The following is a 26,810-nucleotide window of genomic DNA, read 5'->3' as shown; positions in this document are numbered from 1 at the left end:
TTCAGGGGGTGAGAACACAAATTGTTGTCCACAGCCCAAAGAGAACACCATGTTGTATGAATTGCAAAGGATAACAGAGGAATCAATGAGATTTTAGTTTATTTTATATGTATTTTTATACCTACAATATCTGTGTGTTACTCGAGCTGAAATGAAAACGAATCGCTGCCACCCTCTTAAAATTTTGATTTCCGTCAATAAACTTTTAATATCTTTTAATGGTATTTCACACTCCCTTGCCAATCACAAAGCCAACAATCGCATATGCAGCGCCCAGAATTACTTTGGCGTTCGATTGGCTGATCAAAATTAGGAACACCATTTAAAACGCGACTAATTAATCGAACATATTAATCGAGTAAAGCGGCAGGCAGCATTTCAATGAACTCTCTTTCCCGTTGACACACGCTAATTTCAACAGTTAAGAACATTTTGGCAATGAAGGCCTTTTGGACCGAGTCAGGAAGGACCATTTCGTTTGTTAAAGAAAGAACTAAACCCTGAAGATAGAAGTGTACGATATGACGGTGTTAATCATCTAGAAGATCATCGTCGTCTTCGTCATTCAGAAGATCGTCATCGTCGATATTGAGGTCTTCCTGTGAACACAAAATACACAAACAATCAATAACAACCGGGAAACCCCCAAGGTAGCCTTATCAAAGCACAAAACTGGAAACAACTGATATTATTGTCGTAAAGTAACGAATGTACTGCTCAATAGCTCTCTCAATAGTTTGTAACTTTGTTCGCTCGCTGTTAAATTCGTTTGTTCGTTAGGATGTTCGCTCTTTCGTTTATTCCTCTATTTATAAAGACTTAAAGTTAGAAATGCATGTAATGCAAAACCACAATCCTCCGTAGGTAAAAAAATGAATGGCTACTGGCACATTTCCCCTTAATTCTAACCGCGCGAAAACTTCAACAACACTCATAAAAACGTACAGAAACGTTCTAAGATCTTCAAACCTAGCATACACAATGTCGTTAGCACAGGGACAAACATTGCGTTCGTTGAATTTTGTGGGCTGTGTAAGACTCGCATGGTACTTGCCGCCATATTTTTCCTTAAGGAGGATTCATAAGTCAATAATTTCTTCGACATGATTATCTTTGTTCTCGTCAAACGTCTTCTTGGTAATGTATCGATATGGTCGGGAGAATTTAGACGTCGAGCAAGCAACAGTTCAAGCGCGCCCACTTACGTCGTCGTCGTCATCGTCGTGTCCCCCGAAGTCGAAATCGTCATCGAGTTCTTCATCCTGTAATGCAAGGTACAGCAGGATTTTTTTCAACTGTTAATACAAGAGAAACGAACTGGATATTAACCGAACAAGAGAGAAGAGGCTACAAAGAAGAACAAGAGTGGGAGGAGTATCAGTACACAGAAAATGAAGAGTATACAAGAAACTGTACTTCAAGGACCACATCACGATAAAGAAAATTTCCTGGTCCTCTACCTCCAGCCCATCTCCCACCTACCCTTCCCAGAAGTTGTCAAAATTTTTTTTTTTTCATTTACTCTTTTTTTATTATGCATTGAACAGGATAAGCACTTGCGAATCGTTTCGATGGCTTATATTTCAAATGAGACCTTTTATTCACGAGGGTTTCTCCAATGGTAAGGTGCTGCAAATAACAGGGTCTTCCAATAAGTGCTTCCAGCTAGGGAGTTCCTAACAACAGATCCCAATAACAGTGTTTCCAATAGCGATACGTTCTTAACAGTAGGACATTTCCAATAAGGGGTGCTTCGAGTGGTTGAGAGTTCCCCGAGTGTTCCAGCAGACTGTTCTCGATAGGGCGTGGGTGACCCCAATAACAGGGTGTAAAAAATAGCAGGATGTTCCCAATAAGGGGTAGGTCTTCCCAACAGCAGGGTGTGTTCAGTGCTCCAAACAGATAATGTTCCGATAGCGGAGTGTTTTGGTAGAAGCGCGTTTTCTAATAACGGCGTTACTTCCAAGAGATAAGAGTTCTAATAAAGGGATGTTACCAGTAATGGGGTGTTAATAGCAGAGGGTAGTCTTCCATGTTTCATGCAGTAAGATATTCCCTGTAGTAATGAGAAGTTCTCAGCAGAAGAACGCTTTCAAATGACAAAGCGTTGCACTCTGTAAGGGCTTTTATCTCACCTTATCATCTTTAACTGCAGCTTTTTTATCGATATCAGGTTGCTTTTCCGCTGCTGGGGGGTTGGTCGCTGGCGGTCTGCCGGCGGGCGCCGGAGGTAGCGGAGAGTGTGGTGAGGCAGATGAGGCGGCAAATGAAGGTGTCGCGGGCTCAATTGGTTTGGATGCAGAAGGCTCACTAAATGTAAGGCTTTCCACCGACTTCTACAATAAGCAGGTGGCACACATTTTAATTATCAAGGATTTCAATAGGTTTTCAGCAGAAAGATAGTCGCTTTTCACAGGCAGGAAAACCTTTTTCAACTAAGAAATCTGAAGATAGTCAAAACCGGCGGGCAACTAAAACCAGTTTCACAGCCGGTCAATTTGCTTGGTGCGCGACCTTTAATGAAACCCACGTAAATTATGCGAGGCCGAACAACAACTACTACAACAAACAAACAAAGTTGGCCATCAAAAGGGTAAACTAGAAAGACTATTAGAAAGCACAATTTTGTTGTTATTTTGTCATTCATTCGTTGCCCAAGTTTAATCATCAATTCAGTGCTGCAAACGACCGTGATTTAAGAACCACTGCCTGTAAATATGGTCGGTCTAAAAATGGCGCAATTGGTCAAAATGCCCTTCACAGTTTTTCGTCGAGCGTGCTTAATTTTCACGGGCCAAACTAGCCATTTAGATATCGTATACCCATAGCATAACTCTTTCTTTAGAACCTTTTATGTGTGGAGATATCCGTATACTAGAAGAGTTATGATCCTCTCAAATCAGTTGAAATTTGGTATGTAAATTAAATCGTGACCAAAAAGTAGACAAAGCGTATTTACTTCAAGATGATATATAGCTCAGAGAAACGATCAAAGCGTAAACTACAAACTGTTTGAATATGAAATACAGACGAGTTTCCTTTCTGAAAATAGTTCACTAAGGCCAGGTTCAGACGCCGTACTTCACATGAGCCGAATCGAATGCAAATGAAAAAAAATCTTTTGTTCTCCTTCACTAGCATTCGATTCCGCTCATGTGAAGTGCGGCGTCTGAACTTGGCCTTAAAGGGTCTTTCTGACGAAATAAAAGAAAATTCGAATTTTCGGTCCTGTCGTTGGATTCTCCATATTTACAGGCAGTGGCTCTTAAAACTCAAAGGCAAAAGCAAAGCAGTTTAAATAGTTCAATACTTATAGAGCGGTATCGAAAGTAGGCAGGCAACTACCATAAATCCTCGAATTAGCACCCGGGGCGCTTATTCGAGGGAGGTGCTTAATCGAGGGAGGCGCTTATTTAATTTTTCCCAAATCGTGGTCAGATATGATCGGGTTTTTTTCGCAATATGTGTATGTGTCAGTCCCTTAGAAGTCTCTGAAGGATCCTGTCTTTCTTGAAGAACTACGCAATATAATCCCTTTTGTCGGTGTAGGCCTGTTGCACAAGGTTGGTTTGGCTTTATATTAGCAGATCAGCAGATCTTCGCTACCATCCGTTGCGACGGTCAATGTGCAGTGCTTGAATGAGTCGATAATCACTTGCTTGTGACTTGCTTGTGAGGGGCGCTATATTCGAAGGGGACGTTTATTTGAGCAAAGACGCTAATTCAAGGATTTACAGTGCTTTGGTTTTGGCTGAAAACCGCTCCAAGTGTTAAGAGTACTAAGACGAAATACGATAGGAAATCGAGCAATTTCAGTTTTTAGTGGGCAAGAACCTTGCAACAGAACGATATTACGTACTTTACAGTCCTTTTTATCCGGTACATTTTCTTACAGCTGAAGATATATATAGCTGCTTGAAATAACACCAAAAACAACTTCCCATGGGAACTCGAGAAAAAAAAAATTCAAAGTTCAGAGAAATTGAGTTTCATAACCAGTGTCATTTTACCAGTACTTTCAAGTGTTTCATATGGACTTCAAAATTTGTTTTCGACATTTGGTGTTGTTAGACATGATTTCTTTTGAGATGATATTTAAAACATTTTGCGAAATGATGTAAATAAACTCGGTACAAAGTTTTTGTCCACTTGTTACTCGAACTTCTGGTCGATTCCTTCTTAAACAGTTCATTATTTCTAAGTGTTACAAGTATTACATAGTTTAACACTTACTTTCTTAGGTGCAAGAGAGAGCAAGCACCCCTGGACAAAGCACAAACGATTGCATGTTTAAAACTCTTAAGAACTATGTCAAGTGGTTATTAAAAGCGTTAAACATGGAATCGTTCACGTTGAACGGTTACACTACAAGGCTCTCGTTCGGAATATTTCCACAAAATGGTTAGCACATATAAAATGTCCTTGCAGTTCGGAATAACCTCCCACCACATTTCTGTAACTTCAAAAACCCTTATGCAGGTCATCTACGTGTAAAGTGGGACGTTTCGTCAAAAAAAAACAAAATCTTCCCACACAGAAAAGGGTAAAATGTATAAAAGGCCCCAAGGAGAAGTTGGAGGTCAATGCCAACGCAAACAATCGGCTACAAAGCTACATAGCGGTACACCAAAGCCTCTCTTACCAAAATAGAGTCTAAGCTACCATCTTCCTTGGCTGATTTCATCTCCTCGAATACATCACGATCAGTGTTACTCTGATAAATGCAATAGAGCAACGCACAGATAAACACCCAGTATTCCTCCTTGTTCGGTATATTTGAACACATCATTGAGTATATAGGTCACCGAAGGGGCACTGAATTCTTAAGCTACTTCATATGTCTGTACCGTAAAGAGACTAGATGTACGGATGAATGGGAAGCTAGTCCCGCGCAGGGAAACCTCAAGCGTTACTATCAGGTCTCTCCAGAAATTTGCTAGTTCCCATTTACGCGCCCAGTTAAGAGAAAGCTTTGAGAAATTCAAGTGTTTTGTCTGCGAGCATGAGAGGAAAACTCCGAATAGGGTTCAAGCTCGACATAGCAACTAATTACATGTAATCAAGACTGCTGTAACTCCCACAAAGCAACCTTTTAATCCAATTTAATAAACCGAATCAGACTGCAATGGACCTACCGATACAGCATATGAAAAACACAAATTCAGGCATATAGTCCTAGTGTTAAAAAGCAAAAAGCTACATCTAAAGATAATCTTACCGGCACATGCTTGTATTGGGCAGCAGGTTTCATTTGAACCCTTTCCCGCTTTAGAAACTACAGGAAACATAAGCAAAGAATATATAAAGTTACCATGCATTCACTTAAGTAACCTCATATCTAGTGCGCGCTGTAGCAATCAGTAGAAGACGTTTGATTTGTTCACAAAAAGAAGGCTTATAGCGGGGAACTTGATTCGCAGTATCTGTAGCAACTTGATTCACTTCCTTCACCATTAATGTTGGTTTGAAAGGCGACAAGCTTCGCTTTCTCTCTGCACTGTTTGTAGTTAGGAGTTAGTGATGGAACCAAGCCACTTCAGTTGGCTTGTTCCATTCACGAGTGCAGTGTATCGTTGTAATAGAGATTCAAAAAGCAGAGTTGTAACTCGAGCAGCCAACGTGCTAGTATTACACCAATATGCTGCGGCCAACCATCTTGAGTTACCAATGTTCTTGTCTGGGAAAATCCTACTCTGATGCAATATTTACAAATGATTCGCTATTTACTGATAGCCATGAATAGCTCACTTGGAAAAAAAAAACACACACACACACACACTCGCACACAAACAGACATAAACAAAGGAGAAAAAATCAAAACACAAACAATGCAGAATCGGTAGACACAGCTTTTAGTCTCACCTGCTCCGCCTGCAAAGCTTCCTGAAATTCAGGAAACAGATTCTCGTATTCAGAAGGATCCGCCAAAGAGTCGGCAGCCTTTTTGTTGACTTTACCTAAGTCTTCTTTCCACAATTTGACAATCCTAGCAAAAGAAAAACACGCAAGCATTGAAAAGCATTGCAGTTAATAGAATCATTTAAAATGCAATGTAAATACGACATAAATTCAAATATGCACCACTGAGCAACAAACATCTGGAAGGACTTGAAAAACGGTTCACACTCCACGACTTAAAATGGGTTATCAAAGCTGAATTAGGTTGTTAAAATAGTTGTAGCAACTTGATTCACTTCCTTCACCATTAACACAGGTTTGAAAGGCGAGAAGCTCCACTTTCTCTCTGCACTGTTTGTAGTTAGGAGTTAGTGATGGAACCAAGCCACTTCAGTTGACATGTACCATTCACCAGTGCAGCATTATTGGGTGAGGGGTGAGGTGGGGGTGCGCTGGACTACGGATCAACAGGTCCGGGGTAGAGCCCTGGCAGGGTTATTGTGTTGTTTTCTTGGATAAGAGCATATTGCTTCTCTCCACTCAGGTGTAAAATTGATGGGTACTGGGGAATTTAGTGCTGGGAGGTGTAACCCTGCGATGGACAGCCATCTCATTCAGTGGGGAGTAGAAATACTTCTAGTCGCTTAATACGCAAACCGGAAATAACCTCAAGTGGCTCAAGTGGTATGGACACGTTTATGTTCCACCATTTTGTTTTAAAAGAACATTTTCCAAAAAAAAGGGGGGGGGGGTTCTTCTTTCTTTCTGAATTATGAACCTGGCTACTGTTGTTATCAAAGGGCTTAATTACGTCTAACTTACTTTGACACATGGCTTGGTAAGTAGGTGCGAGCCATGAAGGCTGCTTCAGGGTACCGACCCGTGCTACACAGCAACTCTATGCCTTCTTCTAACCTAATTTTAAATTAAACATCATCGTTAACAAACAAATGTTGGGGACAAATGGTTAGGTTGACAATGAAGGTGGGAAAATGCGATCCCACAAAGGTTCACCCCTAAAAACGTGACCAGCTGTGGTCGAACTTCTAATTTCTTTGAACAAACCTATCTTACGAAACGCACAACACCGTCATGAGTACATGCATTTGTAGAAAGAACTGATACCTGCAGGAATAGCTTCCTTGATTAACAGAATGTATAGCACGAACAGGAACTATAATTTTATTTGAAGAAAATCTAAGATACAAAAAAAGCCTGAAAATTACAAAGAAGCCATTTTCACTAGCCTTTGTCACTTCCTGTCTGTTACTAGTTTTCTTGTTCAAAATCGAACTATAAAATCGAACCGTTACTGTTGGACTTCCCTTTAGAGCTTTCTTAAAAAAAAAACATCTACCGGCTTTCGCTCTTTTTAAACCCTAAATCGTAAATAAAAAGTATTCTGTAGGCAATGCATACAGCGTCTGCTGTATATCGTAAGTGGATACCCCTAACATTTTATAACCCCTTGGTACTAGGTTACAAGTTGTACTACATATCTACCTTCCGAGAAGGAAATAAGCCAAAAAGGCCACATTGTTCTTGCCCTTCTTAGCAGACGTCTCGGCGAGTCGTAGAATCATGTCAGCATCTCCTGCAGATGTGGCTAGAAGTAGCAAGCCTCCGAAATCCTGTGCATTAATCAGACACTCTTGAGCCAGCTGAAACTGACACTTGGAGATTGCCAGCTCTGCCAGCTGCTTCCACTTGTGTTCACTCTGAAACAAGAAAAGATATATTTAAGTTAAAGAGAGTGGAAACAAGAAATCAGTTGTAACTGGGGGGAGGGGGGGGGGGGGGGAGAGTGGGAAGGGCATTCTTTTATAGTTACCTCTGACTTGGACGCAATCTCGTAGGCGATCTTCAGCTCTGACAACTGTATTGCCAGGTCAAACCTACCGAGAGAAGAACAGAAAACTTGTTAGCTGAAAATTGCTTTTAAGTGTTGCTGTTCCTTACACGCGCATTCTGAAGTTCAAAGCCTAACTAATGATTGGGTTTTGAGCTGCTGTCAATCATACATACTGTAACTGTACGACCGCAGCATATGAACCTTAAAAATGAAGAAAACAAATCTGGATCTGTGAAGTGCATAGTTAGATGTTGTCTTGGTCTACATGTATTTGATCCAGTTTGATTCAGTGATTCAGCATACCTTTACCCTACATCATGTCTCCAACACGGCTTTTTGGTTTTCTTTAAGGTAGAAACTCAGTTTTTGTTGTATCCGAATATGCAACTGTTTTCCATTTAAACTTAAAGCGGGAATTAGGGTACCGGAGTTGCACACTCTCGAAATGTAGGATGTATATATTTTTTGTAATGTCATGATGCTAATGATGAAGATTTATGTACTTCCTGGGCACAATGTACATGTAGCTACCTGTGCTCTGGATCACAAGACACTGCCAGCGCTTGTTGCTTGAAGCCTTGCTTCTCTAAGAAGTGAGCTACGCGATTCCTTTGGTCTCGAGGAATGGTCGGCAGCACCTGCATGAAATAACAGTGACACATGTAAGTACTGCACTAAAGGTTTCATTTCTAATACCTGGTCAATCACAGGAATTTAAACCACAGACTTAAATGTAACAACACCAGCTTGAAAGCATAATAAACTGTACTACTTACAGTCTTCTACATATGGGTTATTGACCAACCGTGAGATCACGATGGCTGGATATTGGCCAAGTTCTTACTCTGTGTGTTTATAACTGGACAGAGTCAAGGTCTAAAAACTAAATGAGGCCAGAAAGAATGAGGCCAATATCCCGCCATCTTGACAGAACAAGCTTGATCAATAAAGGATTTATTATATGGACTTCAGGGAGATTCTTCTTGCAGGAAACAGCAGCTAGTCCCAAGCAGGCAAGATAGCTCCATCTTGTCCGCTCAGGTAGCCAATCATCGCGCAGGATTTGGTTCATCTTGCCCACTCACAAAGCTACAGTGTAGCCATATAATAAATGAAAGTATTGCTCAATTGCTTTCATAATTTTGAATGGTCACGCACTACAGTAGGGTGTCATTCACGGAGTGACCTGAAAGTGACAGCTTGTACAAGATACAGCAAAACTAAAGAACGTGAAAGTTCATGTACTGCCCAGCAGCTTTCATATCAAATTTTAAGACTAGACATACATGTACAAAGACATCAGTGAAGTATGAGGAACACATTTATAGTACATGCACCTGCTTAGCTGTCTCAAAGTCTTGTCTCATCACAGCTGTCTGGTACTCCAGGACCGACAGCAGCAGGGAGTAACCAACAACATTCATATCCTTGTCACTCAAGTAAAGCCTGTTGTCTTTGGGGATGTAGCCAAGAATGTACATTGTCCTAAACAAACCAGGAACAGACCAAGTCAATAAACACAGCAGTGAATACTGTGCTATTCAGATTCTGAGCTTTGTCAACTAAAATAGATTACTTTGAAACTATCCTTCTTAACATTTCAATTAATTGCAACCCATACACATGTGTATGCAGTTTTGTTTGAACACCTTTCTAGTTGTAGTTGGGTCCAATGGAATGTTAAGTGATTTATATCACCTAGTGTACAAAATAACTGTAGCAGCTTGATTCACTTCCTTCACCATTAATGTAGGTTTGAAAGGCGACAAGCTTCACTTACTCTCTGCACCAATTGTATTTAGGAGTTGGTGATGGAATCAAGCCAGTTCAATTGACATATTCCACTCACGAGTGCAACCCTTTCATTATGAAAATAGGTTCAACTAATTATAAATAGTATAGCCGACCTATTCATCTACTGAAGATATGGTTCACAACAAATACATGTACATGTATCTAGAAATTGCAACTGCCATTGCACATACATGTAACACAAACTACAGTGCAAATAATGTGAGTGAGTGAGAACTTTATTAAAGTGTCCAAAACCTTATAGCCCGGAAATAATACACTATAATATGGGAAAATGCATGCACAGATGACAAATTTTATAAATGGACCACAAACCTGTCTAGGTGAGCAATGGTAACAATTTCACCTCCAACGTAATAGTTGAGACGGTTCACAGCATTAGTGTAGATAAAACAGTCTCCAACCCAAATGCCAGTCTTGACACAGTCTTCTATTTCCCCACAAACCTAATATGCACAAGGAGAAACATTCTTCATTGACATCACAACTAACCCACATACATTGCTGTACTAATGCAAAACAGACTATTCACTATTATGATCCCACTTACACTGTATAACTCAATTTTTCTTGTTGTAAAAAAATCAAGCCACTGACAGAATATTTTACCATTTGATTATGTGTACCACATTTAACTCTTATTATTAAACACTTGATCATTGGATAAGACATTTCAATAGTTTTCATTGGTTTAGTCATGATGGTATTTGAGCAGTTACACCATTCTCCACAAATATGGTGAGCATACATGTAAATTTTTGGTGCGTTTTTATTTTATTTTACTCTAGTTTCCTATATTTTGGGGGCGTTTTTAATAGAAACAATTATTCCAATAGCACTTGTCGGTTATGAGATGAATATAGCCACCTTGGTGCTACGGGCCTTGTTGTCTATCTACTGTCTCATATCCAATGCACGCTCATGGAATAATAATTATTGTGAGATAATCAAATTGAATAACTAACATGTACAGTACAATGTATATTATTGAACATGCATGGCACGACAAATAAGTAAGTAAGTAAGTAAGTACTTTAATTAGACGCATTTCACCAGTGAGCCTGGGGCTCATTTTAATGTGAACGTGTATCCTAAAATTAAAATGTAAAATTTAAATATGTTACAGTATCTATTCAATAAAAGTACAAAAACTAGACTATAAAATTTAAAATTGAAAAACTAAACTATAAAATTTAACTAGACTACAAAAATTTAAATATGTAAACTAATAGATACAAAGATTACAGCCACAATTGGCCTCCGTAGTCAGGTTAACATTGTTCAGTAAGTTTTTAAAAATTCTAAGAGAGGACACTCCTCTTATATTGTCAGGTAAGTTGTTCCATAAACATGAAGTTATGTAGCGATAAGATTTATGCAAATACTTTGATTTAAAGGTAGGCTGATTAAGCTTACAATAGCCTCTTACGTCATAACTGCTAGAACGCAATGAGAACAATTCCTTGATGTAGTTTGGCCCCGTGATAAATAAAGATTTTTAAAGAAGGACTAGGGCTTGCATGTATCTGCAATGCTCCAGGGACTTGATGTTTACTATCTAAATGACCTACATGTACCTATACTGTATAGTAGGGGTTTCATTAACATTTTCAGCAGAAGTGCAACTGGGGTTCTCAGGCAGGCAAAACTTTTTGAACTGAACTTCATTTTAAGAAAAACTTTCCTCTACCTGTAAATGGTTAAACCAGGTGGGCAAAATCATTCTCACAGTCGGTCAACTTGCCCGGTGCCGGCCCTTAATGAAACCCCTGCCTATAGCCAATAATTATTTGCAGCCTTGCTTTATGTGTACCACACTATTGTGCCACTTAAAGAACTGAATAACTAGCATGCACCATTTACATTGTAGATGCACAAAAATTACAGTAATCTTACATCAAAAGCATCCTCGATGCCATCTTCAGTCATGACCTCTGGTGTTTCCTGTGCTTTAGCAACATTTTCAGCACTATACTTGAGAATAAAGAATGACTCATCTGTTGCTATACAGCATAGCTCACCACTATCAGCCCAGTAGATCTGTAATCATGGAAAGAGGAAAGAGTTCATATTACACTTCTCAAACTCATTAATAATTCATCCAATTAAAGCAAAGAAAAACACAACCATGGAGGAAGTTTGGATACCGTGTTTTAATTAGAATAGATTTTGACAATTCTACTTCTCCATTTACTCCATAGTTTTTGTTTCGATTGAGAAGATAATATATCAAACACTCGAGACAGTGTTTCATCAGCTATCTGAACACCTCGAATTTCATCAAAAATACTCCGCTGCAGGTCCTATTTTCAATTCCCTTCTCAGTGTTTGGATAACCCAATGAAACACTGTCTCTCATGTTTGATATATTACTTCTCATTTACATGTAGCATACATGGTATGAACTAATATTACACTGCCCATATAGCAGTATGTATGTAGTATGCATGTATGTATGCAGCTTTCAACTGAGTGGCGTAAAACCAAAACCAAAACCAAAGTAACCACTCTAACCAATCACAAAGGTCATAGAAAATCCAGTGAACCAATCAAAACTGAAGGTAATTACCTGTAGCTGATGCAAAGCGCAAGAATATGAGGGCAAGCGAGTCGCAATTGGTTATGGTTTTACTTCTGATTGGATGAAAAAGTGGTGTGAGTTTTTTAGGCCAATCATGTAGCATAGATGATGCAAAACCAATTAGTTATTAACACTCAAATGAAAATCACTCACTGAAAAGTTTCTACTTAAATGCAGTTATGCAATGGGCATACTTTGCTTTCACAGAATTTGTATGATTTGTAGTTTGAATTAGACAACTTACACTCTTAGGCTGAATTTCAATCCTACGGACTAGATCTGTGCTCTCCCAGTCAAAGAAAGCCAGCCCACTCACAGACTTCACTCCAAGAAGATGACCACCATAGATATCTGAGAAAAAAGACAAATAAAGCTTAATCAAAGCATAACTGTACCTGTATGTGTGCAAGGGCATTCACATCTCAACAAAACTACATTTCGCTAGCATTTAACAAACACTACTTAAGCTACTAGTCTACTAACCTCAGATACTACAGCTAGCCTACTACACATGTATCCTTAGAGTTTCCAGTTTCTATACACTGCATATTGCACAATAGTTCTCACTACAACCCGCACATGTACATCCTTGTCATGCTAGAAACCTTGTCTGCTAACTTTCAAGATGTATATGTAACTGTTTTTCTTTTGTTTGTTTTAGTAATTTTTTTTTTTGGCTTTTCTTTAGACAAACTTGATGTACAATTGACAGGGGTGTATATCATGGCAGATTGATGGATGGATAGGTCTGACAGAGATACTGTCTTGGTACTCACTTTCTGCCCCATACTCAGGCTTGAAAGATTTCCTTTCTTTAAAATTCTTGAAGATCTTGATTTTGTTTCCATCCCTTATTGCATATCTGGATGAGACGAGAACAAAGACACATGGATTAACAAAGACAGTAAATAAGCATACCAGTTGTTTCACAATCTAGATCTTCATGTACTGTAGCTACATGTAACTGCATTTACAAAATGAAAATGCCTTGTTGAACCTATCTGACACAAAGGAGTACAAAAGTGAAATAAACATAGCACAACTAGTCAAACTGGTCTGTCGATTGTACTGTATACACTGAAATACAGTGGATACGTGTACAACTACATTAAGAGTGCAAAGTGTTTTGCGGAAGTAGATTATCTAGTGCCCTTTCATCACTTTACAGTTTGCTACAAACAGTAGTCACACAGTGCATGTGCATGTACAGTACATACTCAGAGGAATCAGAGGCCCAAACAAATTCCTGAGCTGATCCAAAACTCTTGTTCCTCAGTGCCATAGCTGTGTAAATGATGTACTCTCCATCCCCACAAACAACCACAAACCTGCCAAAAGAGACAAATTAAACTTCAAAAGATGGCTATATTTTGAAAGTCACAATAAACAAAATTTACAGCTAAGACTATGTTTGTCTACTGGGTATTTTTTTTTTTATGGATTTAACTGATTTATTGTAAAAAGCCATTGGACCATTGGGAAATGGCCCTTTATAAATCTTAATACCAGTATTATTAATAATTATTATTACTCAGTCTCCTCTCCAAGGCCCTAACTGGGCTCTGCAATCTGGGTACACCAGTCCAACTCCAACCACATGACTGGGAGGGGGTCAAAATCCTTGACAATGGGATTGTGGACATTACAGTGTATCAGACACCTACAGCTATAGTGTCACATCAGACACCAATGTCTAACTTTAATAGAGATGGTGGCTCCAGATTACCAGCCATTTTTAACAACTTGTTGTCACAGGCCTGAATATACATGTACACAAAGCCTTGTGATTTTTAGGATTTTTCACATGTTCCAAAGCAAACATGGTCTACATGTACAAAACTTCATGTCTTTCCTAAAATCAGAAGTCATCCATACCTTCCATTTGGATTATGAGACAAGGTTTGAGGAAACATCTCACAAGGTCCCATGTCTTTGATGGCCAGAGGCAGGCGCTCACCATCTTTAACATCATAATCTAATTTTAAAAATATCAGTAAACACTATAAGCAGATTTGTAATACCATGGACATGTACAGGAACAATGTGTATACATGTAAAAATAAACAATAACACAAAGACACTGTATGTTCATCACTGATTATTCATGTACCATAAATTTGAATTCTCTCTGTAGACACAACTGAATAAACACACATGTACAGGTGTGAACATGAACAGCACCTGACTGTCACGAACAAATTATTGCATTTTACTGTACATAAGACCCATGTTTACACTTACCAGCCACATTTTTAAGATTAGCCTGTTGAATTTCGCTGTGCTTGGCAAAAATAATTTTACCATTGGAATCCATGGACATGGCTGGCTCTTCCCGTCCAAGCTAAAGGATAAGTTACATGTTCAGTCAACACCAATATGGATGAAGTGGCAATTTAAGCCACAAATACTGAGATAAAAGTATATAATTTTAAAGGCAACACAGTTGACAAACCTTGATAAGAATACTTCCTTCATCATATCCAAGGGCAACATTGTTTGACCCCTTGAACATGGCCATACTCCAAACCCTCTCAAGACCATAATTCAGGGTGCTCTCCAGTCGGTAAGTGTTTGCTTGCCAAATGCGTACAGTGCCTAAAGGGTGCAATAAACAGTAGAATCAGGTAATTACATGTAACAATTTAAGCATCAATTACCAGACAGAATATAATAATTATCTGATAGTTACATGTACATTCTTCTGAACAAATACATGCACTGCTCAAATGAATCATTGCATTAAAACGTAATTTGCTTTGACTGTTTTTGATTGTTCGATATTTTGGAAAAGCAAAAAAAGAGGGAAAAAACAGCTTTGATCAGTTTTAACTATCCAAGGCATCTTTTTCTTTTGTTTTTGTCTCCAAAAACGATGAGACATAATATCAAAAAGTAAAAATGTTCTCTGGTTGAAAGATTAAAAACACAAGCTTTCAGCTTTGGAACATAGCAGGCAATCCTGAGCATGCGAAAGAGCCCTACATGTATCTTGCCCTCCCAGGTAGCCAGTCACAGTAAACGATTTGGTTCATCTTGCCTGCTTGTGAAGCTACATGTACATGTACATGTACCCATGAAATAGTTACTCTCTAAACGTGTATGCTGAAGTTGTACAGGTCCATGTATTTTGAAAAACTTATATGCAGTTTTATAAAACAAACACAAAACCAAAGCACAGACAATATACTACAGTACATGAGCACATGTTCACGTTACACATATTATTTCCACTAGTCAGTGAAAACAACTCCACATTATCTTGCAGTCAAATTTAGCAATCATCGTGGAGTATATTATTGATTCTTTGTGGCAACATGGTCTTGAAAGAACATGTATAGGTATTATACTTTTACTGCCACCACTGTAAAATAATCTGTGTCAAAATACCACGAGCTTTTTTACATACCATCCTCTGAACCAGTCAAAATTATGGGCAATTCTGGGTGAAATCCAACACAAGAGATGTTCTGGGCATGACCTTCAAGTGTTTGCACACAAGTTTTGTTCTGGAACATAACCAACAACCAATTCAGAAAAGAAACTTAGAAAGCAAAATTTAACAACTACTACATGGACACCGTACATGTACAAAAAAAAAAAAAAAAAAAACTAATTAAACATAAAAACAAACCTGATAGTCCCATATCTTTACCAGTCTATCATCAGCACCAGATATAAGATATGGTTTCTCACCACCATGGAAATAATCCACACAATTTACACCCTGCAATACAATGATAACAAGACACACTTTGAGTAACCATAATAAATATTATTATATAAACATGTATATACATGCAAGGTCATTTAGCAATGTTCACTTGACACAATATTACAGATATTTTACAAAATACATGTACATACATTGGAAATTATAATATTAAAATTAATAAAAAGTTTACTTAATGTCCCATTAATTAAGCACATAGACCTGTATACTGTATATACCTTTTCATGTCCTTCTAGAGTGAAGTTAGGAGTGTTGGATCCAAGCTGCCACACCTGAAAAGGAAATGTAAATTAATTTTCAAGATGGTACATGTAAAACAGTCAAATTTTCATGTACAACTGTAATGGTGTTGTAGCTCAGGGGGGCTGGCCAAGCATTATCTCAAATTAACTTCTCATATGTGGGCCCCAAGCGGGGTCTAAACATTTAAACTTTTACTAAACAAATTAAAGGAAATTAATTCCTTGCGCAGGTTCAAAACATGCACAAGACGCCAAAAGTCAGTCACCTCCTGGCAACCAGCCTTGAAATTCTGGTCATCATTTCAAACCCTGCCTAGTACCTTGCACATAATACATGTATGTATACCCAGTATGGTTGAAATTGTGGCTCAGTACAGATGACACAATGTAATACACAGAAGGTACATGTAGAGCAGGACCATTACACTACAAAGTTTATCTACAACACAGCGCATTAAGGAGAAACATTTTTGTGAGCAGACCTACACGAACAGATGTACAAGTCATGTATACAATGCCTTTTGTTTTCTTCCTTACTGTAAAAGGATCTTAGTCAATTGAACACAGTGTTGTTATAATGAGTAGAATAGAGAGTAAGTAAGTAAACACTTTATTTAGTGAGGATAACACTGGCTAAAAACTAATAAACTTCCTCAAATAATCAAAATTATCAGACATCTACATGTAGCTTAGCAGAATAGTGTGCCTCTGATGGTGATTTTGCTGGCAGCTGGCTTTTTTAGACAACCATGTGTACATTACAAATTGTGAATGTACATTGTAATTCTGACTAGCTCAGTACTATACACAGGTTACACTTTACCTTGATTGTTCTGTCTAAGGAAGCACTAGCAAACTGGTTGTTATCCTTTGGATTGATGACAATTTGCATCACATAATGGGTGTGGCCCTCAAACACTTGAGTGCACTGCCATTTTTTATCCCAGTCCCATAGTTTGATCAACATATCATCTGCAGAAAGACCAATTACAAAAATAAGATTACAACAGCTGTAATGCAATTTTAATTGAAGCTACAAGTACACTTAATATTTCTCTTGGCACAATACAAATATTACATTTAAGTTGACAAAATCTCAACAGTTTACTGCATCATTCAATGACAATCTGAAGTTCAAAACCTAACAAATGACTATGTTTTCCGTTATGGTCAATCGTGATTATAACAACAAGCTATTAACCCCGAAAAAAACAAACAAACAAAAATGGATCGAAATCTACCAATCACAACCCACACAAGACCTTTTGAATCTACTAAAGTAAACTTTTGTTTCCTGAGAGGTCTGCTAATATGATTGATGGCAGGGAAACACAAAAGCATTGATTGAGCAGACTTTGTATGTAATAAATTGAAAGATGCAGCGAAAAGGTAGAAAACACACATTTGTTGTAGTGACAAGGCAAAAAGATGTGCAGAACACAAATTCAATTTGATCATTCTCAGTCCATCAGACCATTAAAAATTCATTGCTTTTGTTTTACTCACCACTGCTGGTAAGAACATAGGGCTGAGTTGGATGAACAGCAATTGAACGCAAGTAATCTGAATGAGCTTCAAATCCATATGCCTGTTAAACAACAAAAATGTCAAAGTTTACATGGACTAAACAGGTTGAACAAAAAATGTACCATGCCCTGAAGAAATTTCTGAAATCCTTAAATACTCTGATCCCATTTTCTCTGATAGAAACTCTGTGACACAGAGATGAACAGGAAAGGTGGCATGGCAACACATCAAATTGAATGCAACAAAAAAAATTTACTTAAAATTTTGCCAGTCATTTGTCTCACTTCACTGAAAGGCATACAGACATACGCACATTCATAACTACAATGTATATACACATACATAATTATATACCCTGAGACATAACATACACAGCCCCTGGCTTTTCTGCAAGTTTTTCAGTAAATGCTGCTTTTTGAAAAATGCTCTATCACCACGCACAAAAGAAATGTCTTTACCTTCTCTAGAGTGTTGTAGTTGAAGACTCTTAGCATCATGTCATCCTAAAAAGCAATTCACACAATCATGCTCAGAGTACTACATAGGCTGGGTTACGTAATGTATGTTTCACACAAGGTTCACAGCATTTTTGGACCAAATTCAAGAACTTGTTAGGACCTACATGTACACTTCAATAAATCTAATTTTTCAAAGACATACAAAATGCAAGTAAGAATTTTACTGCACATGCAAACAAAGAAATGCAGAGCTACATAAGTTAGTTTTCTTTTCCAACTGTCAAGCACCAAATTCAACCAATACTGACTGGAAGTACAGTACATGTACTTGAATATTAGTGCATGATATTAAGTATACAATTAAAACAGAATCACACATAAACTTACAGATCCTGTCACCACCCAGTTCTTTCTTGGTACAAATTTGGCTGTACGCACTACAATAAATAATGCATACAATAAGAAACTGAATCAGTTGAATGTTTCAATATTGGTTATATTATTGTACTTTTAATCAAAGTTATATACATTTACCTCCTAAATCAAATGCAAAGCTATGTACATGTTACACTCAATCAATGTTACAGTACACTCAATCAAAGTTTGACCATGTCTGGTGAGATCCACATCAATATTTGGATAATTTTCGTAATGGTACCTACCACAAAATTCTGAATTGTAGTTCTCCACATGCCTATTTGTCAAGCAATCAGTGCGCAATTGAAATTGAATACACTGTACTTGATAAGTACTCCTCTAACTGCTTTGATATTATATACTTAAAACTTGTGTAGCAAAAACTGCCAACAAAACCATACCTGGTAGATCAGTGACTTCAAATGTCTTGACCAATGTCTGCGATTCATAATTCCACACATGTACATTACCGTTGTATAAACTAGCTAACATCCATGGTTCCGTTGGGTGAACATCCACACACTTGACTCGATCAGAACGTGCAGAGAGCTTGCGCTATTGACAAGAGAATAGAAACCACAGTAAGGCACTTATTATAAATTATATAATTTGAAAGTTATGATATGTACAGTGTGCATACTTACATGTAGAACAACTGAATATAATTCTTTACAATCACACATCATTTTTGCAAACTAACATTTTGTCTTTCTTGGGTATTCAAGTTTTTAACCTAATTACAGTGTACTGTAGTTCCATGATATAGCATTTATAGGTTGAAGGTGTTTAAGGCTGCCACATACTTTCAGGAATTAGTGATTTCTACACGTCATTGGTTCTCAAAAGGTGCAGAACAAGTGATGCAGAATGTCCTTTTGCACTCAATGACATACTTAATACTATTTGAAAACTCAGCATGACCTAAACTTCGTCACTTGATATATAACGTATGAAGTTCAAGTTTGTGAGACAACAAGAAGATCTGTTAGATCTTATAACCGCGCTTTTAAAATTTAACTGTTTTCTTAGTACTACAGTCGCAACGCAGTGCATATTCCAAAGCAATCTTTGATGATTCATTGATTACTGTAGACATCACAGCACTTGATCAACATAAACTCTATTATCGCACCATCAGGCGTAGCCGTTGTGACATCTCCGATGACGTAATAGTCTTAATCTGGAAGTTTCTTCGGGATATGTATGGGCATGAAGATACGAACACTATTACAAACCGCTTTCTTTCTTTAAAGTCATGATTAAATTTAATTGTTTTTTTCCCTCGAGTTAAGGGTTAGCAAAGAAGTCACACGAGTCACATAATTCAAGAATTGCGTTATCTACGGCTATCTTAAGTACGGTGGTTATTTCCCTATCAATGACGTAATCTTTGCACGTTCTGACACGTTCTTTGCTTGGCTTGCAAATATTTAATTTTCTTTCCGATCTATGAACTCGCTGCGATGAAACAGTCAAAGGATTTACTTCATTTGCCTAAAACCGCAAGAAATACTCGCAAAATTACAAATAAATTAATGACCGTCGCTTCTGCGGAAATAAACTTGCAAAGTAAACACGATCTTATTTGTCACGAAGCGAAAGTGAAAGCTGCAACGTCAGCGCATTCCATGGCTGACGTAATACCTTTTTTCAGCGTATTTATTATTCCCTTTAAATCCAACGCTTTGATAAAGCGAAAAGAAAATATATTTTACCCACAAAAAAGAAAACAATATCCGTAAAATTGTCCGTGTGTTTATGTTTTAACAGCTTCTGGCGGAAAAACATCACACGTTGCGTGACTCAAAGTTTGGCCGAGCGGAGGTCTGCGTCTGGTCACCGACAAAAAAAATTTAAAAAAAAAAAATAAACCACGGGTAAACCTAGAACTGCGCTCGGCCCATGGCCGCGCGGTCAATAAGGCTTAAGGCTTCAAACTTCATAGACGTAAGTGTGAAACTTACATTTGTAGGATATTCTAAGATGCACTACCAACGCACAAGGGAATTTAGAACTTCAAGACCTTTAAGGAAGCTTCTTTACATCCAAAGCTCCGATCATACACTTATTAACTTAAGCCTACATACACTATACACTGTAAATACCGGTGTCACAGTGATATGTGTATCCCCGTGATATGTATATCCCCGCACACATATCACTAGTGATATGTGTATCCCCTCCAAAATGGCGACCAGTGATATGTGTATCCCCCACCCCCCTCCTCTGTACTTTAAATAGCAATATCCTCCTTGAAAGCGCTCTCGTCATCCGGTCGCTTACTGGACGAACAATTAACCCAAACAGACTTAAAACACAAATCTCAATTTTTGTAGTTGGAAAAGCTTACGTATCTGCCGCTGGAATTGTGTTCTTGATCCTAACTGGTTTTCTGCAAGCAGGATATAATGAATTTAAAGTTGAACACCAAATGGATCTAGATATATTTCAATTTGAGTTTCACGGCACGGGATTTCTAGGACGATATTAATTGCGCGGTGCATTCTCACCCCTCGAGTAACGTATATTCTCCACTGTTCATCGCCTTGTTTGCATCTGAATTATTCGTGGAGTGAAACACATATCACTGCTTCGACCCGCTGGCCATAAAATGATTAGTGGCACTCATGTTAATCCCCTGCACGAGCTTTTCAGTTCGACTTTTTGTAAGATATATAAAGTCTATACATTGCTATACTGCGAATATTGCCAGCAAGTTTCATAATAATCAACATTTATTCTTCGGCAGTTAGCCTAGATAACGGCTGTCTTCAGGGGATACACATATCACTGCACCATGTAATAATTAGTGATATGTGTATCCCCTGCATGCGGTCATGTACAACCCGGCGAGGTCAGTGAAACTCCAGTCCCAAGCTATGAATAAATGCCGGGTGTGAATATTTCTAGCAAGCCAGTTTTGACACTGCAAATGTAATGGGCATTTTTCTTCTTGGGTAGACAGCCAATATAACAGCTGTGTCCATGGGGATACACATATCCCTTGTTCATGAAATAATCAGTGATATGTGTATCCCTTATTATCCCTAGATTTTTTGGCCATTTTGAAAGTGTTCAAAAATAGCTGAATTTTGGCATGTAGGCTTCGTTGTACCTCAGAAACATTGCTCTGGATTTTTTTGGCTGGGGCGCTCTTCGTTCTCGAGAAATAACGTATGCAAAAAGCTCAGTTTTCCAAGCGGCATCTTTTGGAGATCTTTTGTTGAACAAAAAACAAAAGAAACCTTATTATTTTGTTGAACAGCAAACAGGCAGACTGTTTATAGTGTATTCCACTGAATCTTAGCTGTCTTAAAGTCAAAGGAAAATAGTATATAGAGCGGAAATCTGGGAACAGATTGTTTACATCGGTTATTGTGACGTAAACACAACACGTGAATCGATCGAGCGGCAAACGAAATACCATCGAACGAAAAAGAGATGTGCCGCATTAGAACTCTGTCAACTAATATCTTAAGCATAGTGTTAAAGTACCTTGTGTGCCTGCCTGGTGGTTGAGAGGCATCATAAAGCCTTGATAAACCCGTAAGTCATCAGCACGTTTTAAAGAATCAAAATGTGTTCTGAAACTTCGAAGGTAGCTGATATACCGTAATCGTGTTATCAGCGTTCGAAGTCAGATCGAGCCAGGCAGCAAAGTCCAAGAGCAGTTCTTGCCCAAGAAAAATACCCTCTCGTGAATTGTGGCCCATTTGCCAAGCGTTGCTAATGTCAAAGTTTGGAAAGCGAGAACTGGTTTTTGACTTATAAAATTTCTCTTGTATCAACCGCCATGTTTTCCCGCGCACGAGGTGTAAAGACCCTTCCCGGCATGCATTGCGATCACGTTCTGCTCGCGTTTCTCGAACTGGTAACTAGATTGTTTCGGCTTTTTTCATTTAAAGGTAATAATGGCCAACAAGCAGCGATCGATTGTAACATAGATCTGTGATCCAGGTTGCGTTGATTTTATTTCATATCGGCATGATTTGTAGTGTTTTGAACTTCTGGGATCAGCGGACATGCAGATGTATGGAGACCAGTACGTTGCGCAGACGGGTTAATTTGTTAATCTGTTAGGTGGTGCGTGACATAAAGCTACGATCGCATTTGTCGAAAAATATGTATTTATCTCGTGATTTTTAGCCATTTAAGACGTTGCTGTATTTAGAAAAGTGCTTATTTGATGTTTATTTGTTCAGTGCAGATAATCATTGTCCCAGATAACCAAAGTAAGTTCCAGATGTTAACACTATTTTCCGGCCGCCATATTTTACCTATTTAAACCTGAAATCAACATTTTTGAGCTTATACGTTGCGTGAAATTAACATTTTGCTGTTTTCTAAGTGAAATCAACATCCTTTCCGTCATGCGTTACGTGAAATCAACATTTTTACCTGTTTAGACCTGAAATTAACAATTTTTAGTTTATAAGTTGCGTGAAATCAACATTTTGCTGTTTTCTAAGTGAAATCAACATCCTTGCCGTCACGCGTTAATGTGAAATCAGCATTTTTACCTATTTAGACCTGAAATCAACATTTTTGAGCTTATACGCAGCGTGAAATCAACATTTTGCTGTTTTCTAAGTGAAATCAACATCCTTGCCGTCACGCGTTAACGTGAAATCAGCATTTTTACCTATTTAGACCTGAGATCAACAATTTTTAGCTTATAAGTTGCGTGAAATTAACATTTTGCTGTTTTCTAAGTGAAATCAACATCCTTGCCATCACGCGTTAACGTGAAATCAGCATTTTTACCTATTTAGACCTGAAATCAACATTTTTGAGCTTATACGCTGAGTGAAATCAACATCCTTGCCATCATGCGTTAACGTGAAATCAGCATTTTTACCTATTTAGACCTGAAATCAACATTTTTGAGCTTATACGCTGAGTAAAATCAACATTTTGCTGTTTTCTAAGTGAAATCAACATCCTTGCCGTCACGCGTTAACGTAAAATCAGCATTTTTACCTATTTAGACCTGAAATCAACATTTTTGAGCTTATATGCAGCGTGAAATCAACATTTTGCTGTTTTCTAAGTGAAATCAACATCCTTGCCCTCACGCGTTAACATAAAATCAGCATTTTTACCTATTTAGACCTGAAATTAACATTTTTGAGCTTATACGTTGCGTGAAATTAACATTTTGCTGTTTTCTAAGTGAAATCAACATCCTTGCCGTTACGCGTTAACGTGAAATCAGCATTTTTACCTATTTAGACCTGAAATCAACATTTTTGAGTTGATATGCTGCGTAAAATTAACATTTTGCTGTTTTCTAAGTGAAATCAACATCCCTACCATCACGGGTTAACATGAAATCAACATTTAAACCTTTTTTGACCTAAAATCGACATTTTTGAGCTTTTACGTTGCGTAAAATTGACATTTTGCTGCTTTCTAAGAGAAATCAACATCCTTGCCGCCGCGCGTTAACATGAGTCAACATTTTAAGCACTTTTGACCTGAAATCAACAAATTTGAGCTTATATAAGCTGCGTGAAATTGATATTTTGCTGGTTTCTAAGTAAAATCAAAGTCCTTGCAGTCGCGGCGGGCCAATCCTTTGTTATAATAAACCGAGGCGAGACTTCGACTTATAACAAAGGCTTGGCTTGGCTATTATAACAAAGGATCGGCTCTGTTTATCATAACAAAGGCCCGGCTTCGTTTATTTGAAGGACTCAGCGGAAAAAAGGCATCAAGTATTTTAATCAAAGGTGAACTTTGTCGAAAACGCTCCAAATTTCGCATGCAGTTTCGTTCAGGTATGTTAAGCAATGTCCCGTAGTTTTCGCGCTAAAGTTCGCCTCGTTCTCAAGATATTGCGTATACAATAAACCACTCGGTTTTTCCAACCTGTGTGCCTTTTTTGCATACGTTATTTCTCGAGAACGAAAAGCAACCCAGCAAAAAAAACTTCAGAGCAATGTTTCTCAGGTGAAACGAAGCCCACATGCCAAAATTCAGCTAGTTTTAAGCACTTTCAAAAATGGCCGAAAAATCTAGGGGACGTTCTTGCATGCGGCCTTTCAATTGGCCCTTTTCTTCGATCAAGTAGATAGCCAATCTAACAGCTGTGTTTAGGGGATACACAGATCACTGCGCCACGAAATAATTAGTGAAACGTGTATCCGCTGTTCGAAGTTTTAGTCAGATATACAATCAATTCAGTTGGAACTCAACCAAACTCAAGAAATCCTAATCTGCTCCGTTGGGTGCCAATTCATTTCTGGTTTCTCCTACTCTTTACAGTGCTAGTTGGAACCTCGCATCTGAGTCGCCATTTTGTTCATTGAATGCCCAGGCGTATCAGTGTTTTGTGTATCCCCACGGGGGATACACATATCACTAGTGATATGTGTGCTGGGATACACATATCACGGGGATACACATATCACTGTGACACCGGTAAATCAAAAAGAAATTTGACTTTGAAAAAGAACAAATATTCTATTAGACGGCAAGCAGTTGAAAGATAACACTTACCTTCACATCTAATCTCAACGGCTGTTGAATCCAGGAAAATGCAAAGGAAAAGAGGAAAGTTTAAAAAATTAAGCTAACTAGAGTAAGCTTAGCTTATAAGCATACATGTAAATTCAGTCAGTACATTTGATGACAAGAAGCCGAGAGAATTACATAAAGGCAACACGCCGTAAAACGACGAAAATCAATCACAAATACCACAAATGAAATATAACAGTCTCAAATATTATTTATGTACTATAAATGTACTATAAATAAAGAAAAAACTTACCATGATTGCCACAAGTATCGATTAAATTCGGGAGAGACAAGAAAAGACCCAGTCAAAATGGCCGACGTGGCATTGAAAGTCGACCTCGCTCTCGTGCTTTTTTTGGTATTGCCGCTGTACAAACAGTCTGCATGTGCAAAGATCCACGCTCCTGCCCAGTCCGCGCCAGCCTGTTCCTCTTGAAGAACACTGATGTTTTGGCTGGCTCGTTTTATATTCTCGAAGAAGAAATCTTCTTTCGCAGTTCACGTTTCATCATATGCAAATCAAGGACACTAACTATAAAGAAACTGAATCTTTTAAAGAAAAGATAACAACAACAACAGTGTTTATCATGACAGCGCGCGGAGCAAGTCTAGATCTCAAGTTCTGACGTCATGTGGTTTAAATTGTTTGTGACGTCAAATTTTCTTGGGTAGTCACTGATTAGATTGTTCACGCCGCTCCAATGTATCGAGCTTACTGCTCTGTCCCGCTAATCCTCTTTCAGTGGGCTGCCTGCCATTGATTTGTGTGGTTTATTTGCCAGCATTCAACCGACCAGCGAAAAGTTCGTTTACAATGTTGGACAACAGACAGAAAAGATACTACAACCGACTTCAGGTAACGAAAAACGGTTTAAAAGCTATTTAAGGGGCATGTTGCAGGGACATGTTGCTGCAAAAGGTAGCAGGGACAAAATCGCGTTACGTACGCACTGAGGGGCCATGACATGTCGCAGGGATGTGTAGCATGGGCATGTAGCATGGACCAAATCGCCGAGTTAGCACACTTGTGAAAAAGTTGCCGGGACATGTTTCAGGAATATGTTGCAGTGACACATCCCCTGATGTGCGCTAACACTTTTTCACTGGTGCAACCATAGTTATGGTGCAACATGAATTTTGAGCAAAATTTGTCCCGGCAACATCTCGCACGGAGTTCAACTTGTTGAACTCCGTGGGACATGTCGAAGCGACAGAACTTTGCGTGAGACGCCATGATCATCGTGTGCTCGATTGTGCAACATGTCTCTGCAGCAAAAACGGATATTCGAGCCAATCAGAGACAAGATCCAGCATGCTTTGCGGTGATGCTTAAGGCAAAAAAAAGATGGCGGCCGTTCACAGATCAGAGGAGTCTCTGGTCTCGCTACTGAATTGGAATGACTGGGATAGAAAGCGTAAACTTTTCATTTATCTCGATACGGAGCTTCGCAAGCTATACCACGTTGATTTAATCTCTTTTAGGCCTCTTGGTGGCTGTGTGTTCCCAAATTGGGCTATCAGTGGTGCCATTGCTTTCTTTGTTTTCGCCTTGTTGCCGTTGTCTCTCGGGCACTTATCCCATAAGTTTGCATTTTCCTCGAAATGAAAAATTAGCATACGAGTCTGGCTTACATTCCACGAAGTCTGGCCGGTATCATTGCGAGTAGGATCACCCAACTGGTCTTCTGCGATTGATTTATCAACGAGGGCCGCCATCTTCCTTCCACATATAAGTGACCAGTACATTGTGGTCTTTATTTCTGAAACTCTCGCA

The 26,810-nt window shown here is 38.5% G+C and overlaps 1 protein-coding gene across 1 annotated transcript; it reads right to left on the bottom strand.

The window, feature by feature from the left end:
- Nucleotides 1–82: 82 nt before the first annotated feature.
- LOC110046695 (coatomer subunit beta'-like) lies at nt 83–25,390 on the bottom strand. Its single transcript, XM_089282950.1, has 29 exons — nt 25,290–25,390; nt 25,019–25,039; nt 18,919–19,072; nt 18,488–18,537; nt 18,101–18,145; nt 17,622–17,703; nt 16,939–17,087; nt 16,092–16,145; nt 15,775–15,867; nt 15,550–15,649; nt 14,596–14,738; nt 14,385–14,484; nt 14,019–14,118; nt 13,361–13,471; nt 12,920–13,005; nt 12,388–12,494; nt 11,459–11,602; nt 9,878–10,008; nt 9,088–9,235; nt 8,282–8,388; nt 7,730–7,793; nt 7,402–7,616; nt 6,721–6,813; nt 5,863–5,986; nt 5,219–5,275; nt 4,643–4,714; nt 2,136–2,336; nt 1,206–1,262; nt 83–599 (listed from the first exon to the last, which is right to left on the bottom strand). Exons 1-29 carry the CDS (start codon nt 25,290–25,292, stop codon nt 531–533), a joined length of 2,880 nt encoding a protein of 959 aa, XP_089139076.1. The 5' UTR covers nt 25,293–25,390; the 3' UTR covers nt 83–530.
- Nucleotides 25,391–26,810: the final 1,420 nt, after the last annotated feature.

Source organism: Orbicella faveolata, unplaced genomic scaffold, assembly GCF_042242905.1.
Source record: "Orbicella faveolata isolate gen_17 unplaced genomic scaffold, um_ofav_v1 contig_12, whole genome shotgun sequence".
Lineage (NCBI taxonomy): Eukaryota > Metazoa > Cnidaria > Anthozoa > Scleractinia > Merulinidae > Orbicella > Orbicella faveolata.
This window is presented reverse-complemented; position numbering and strand designations above follow the sequence as displayed.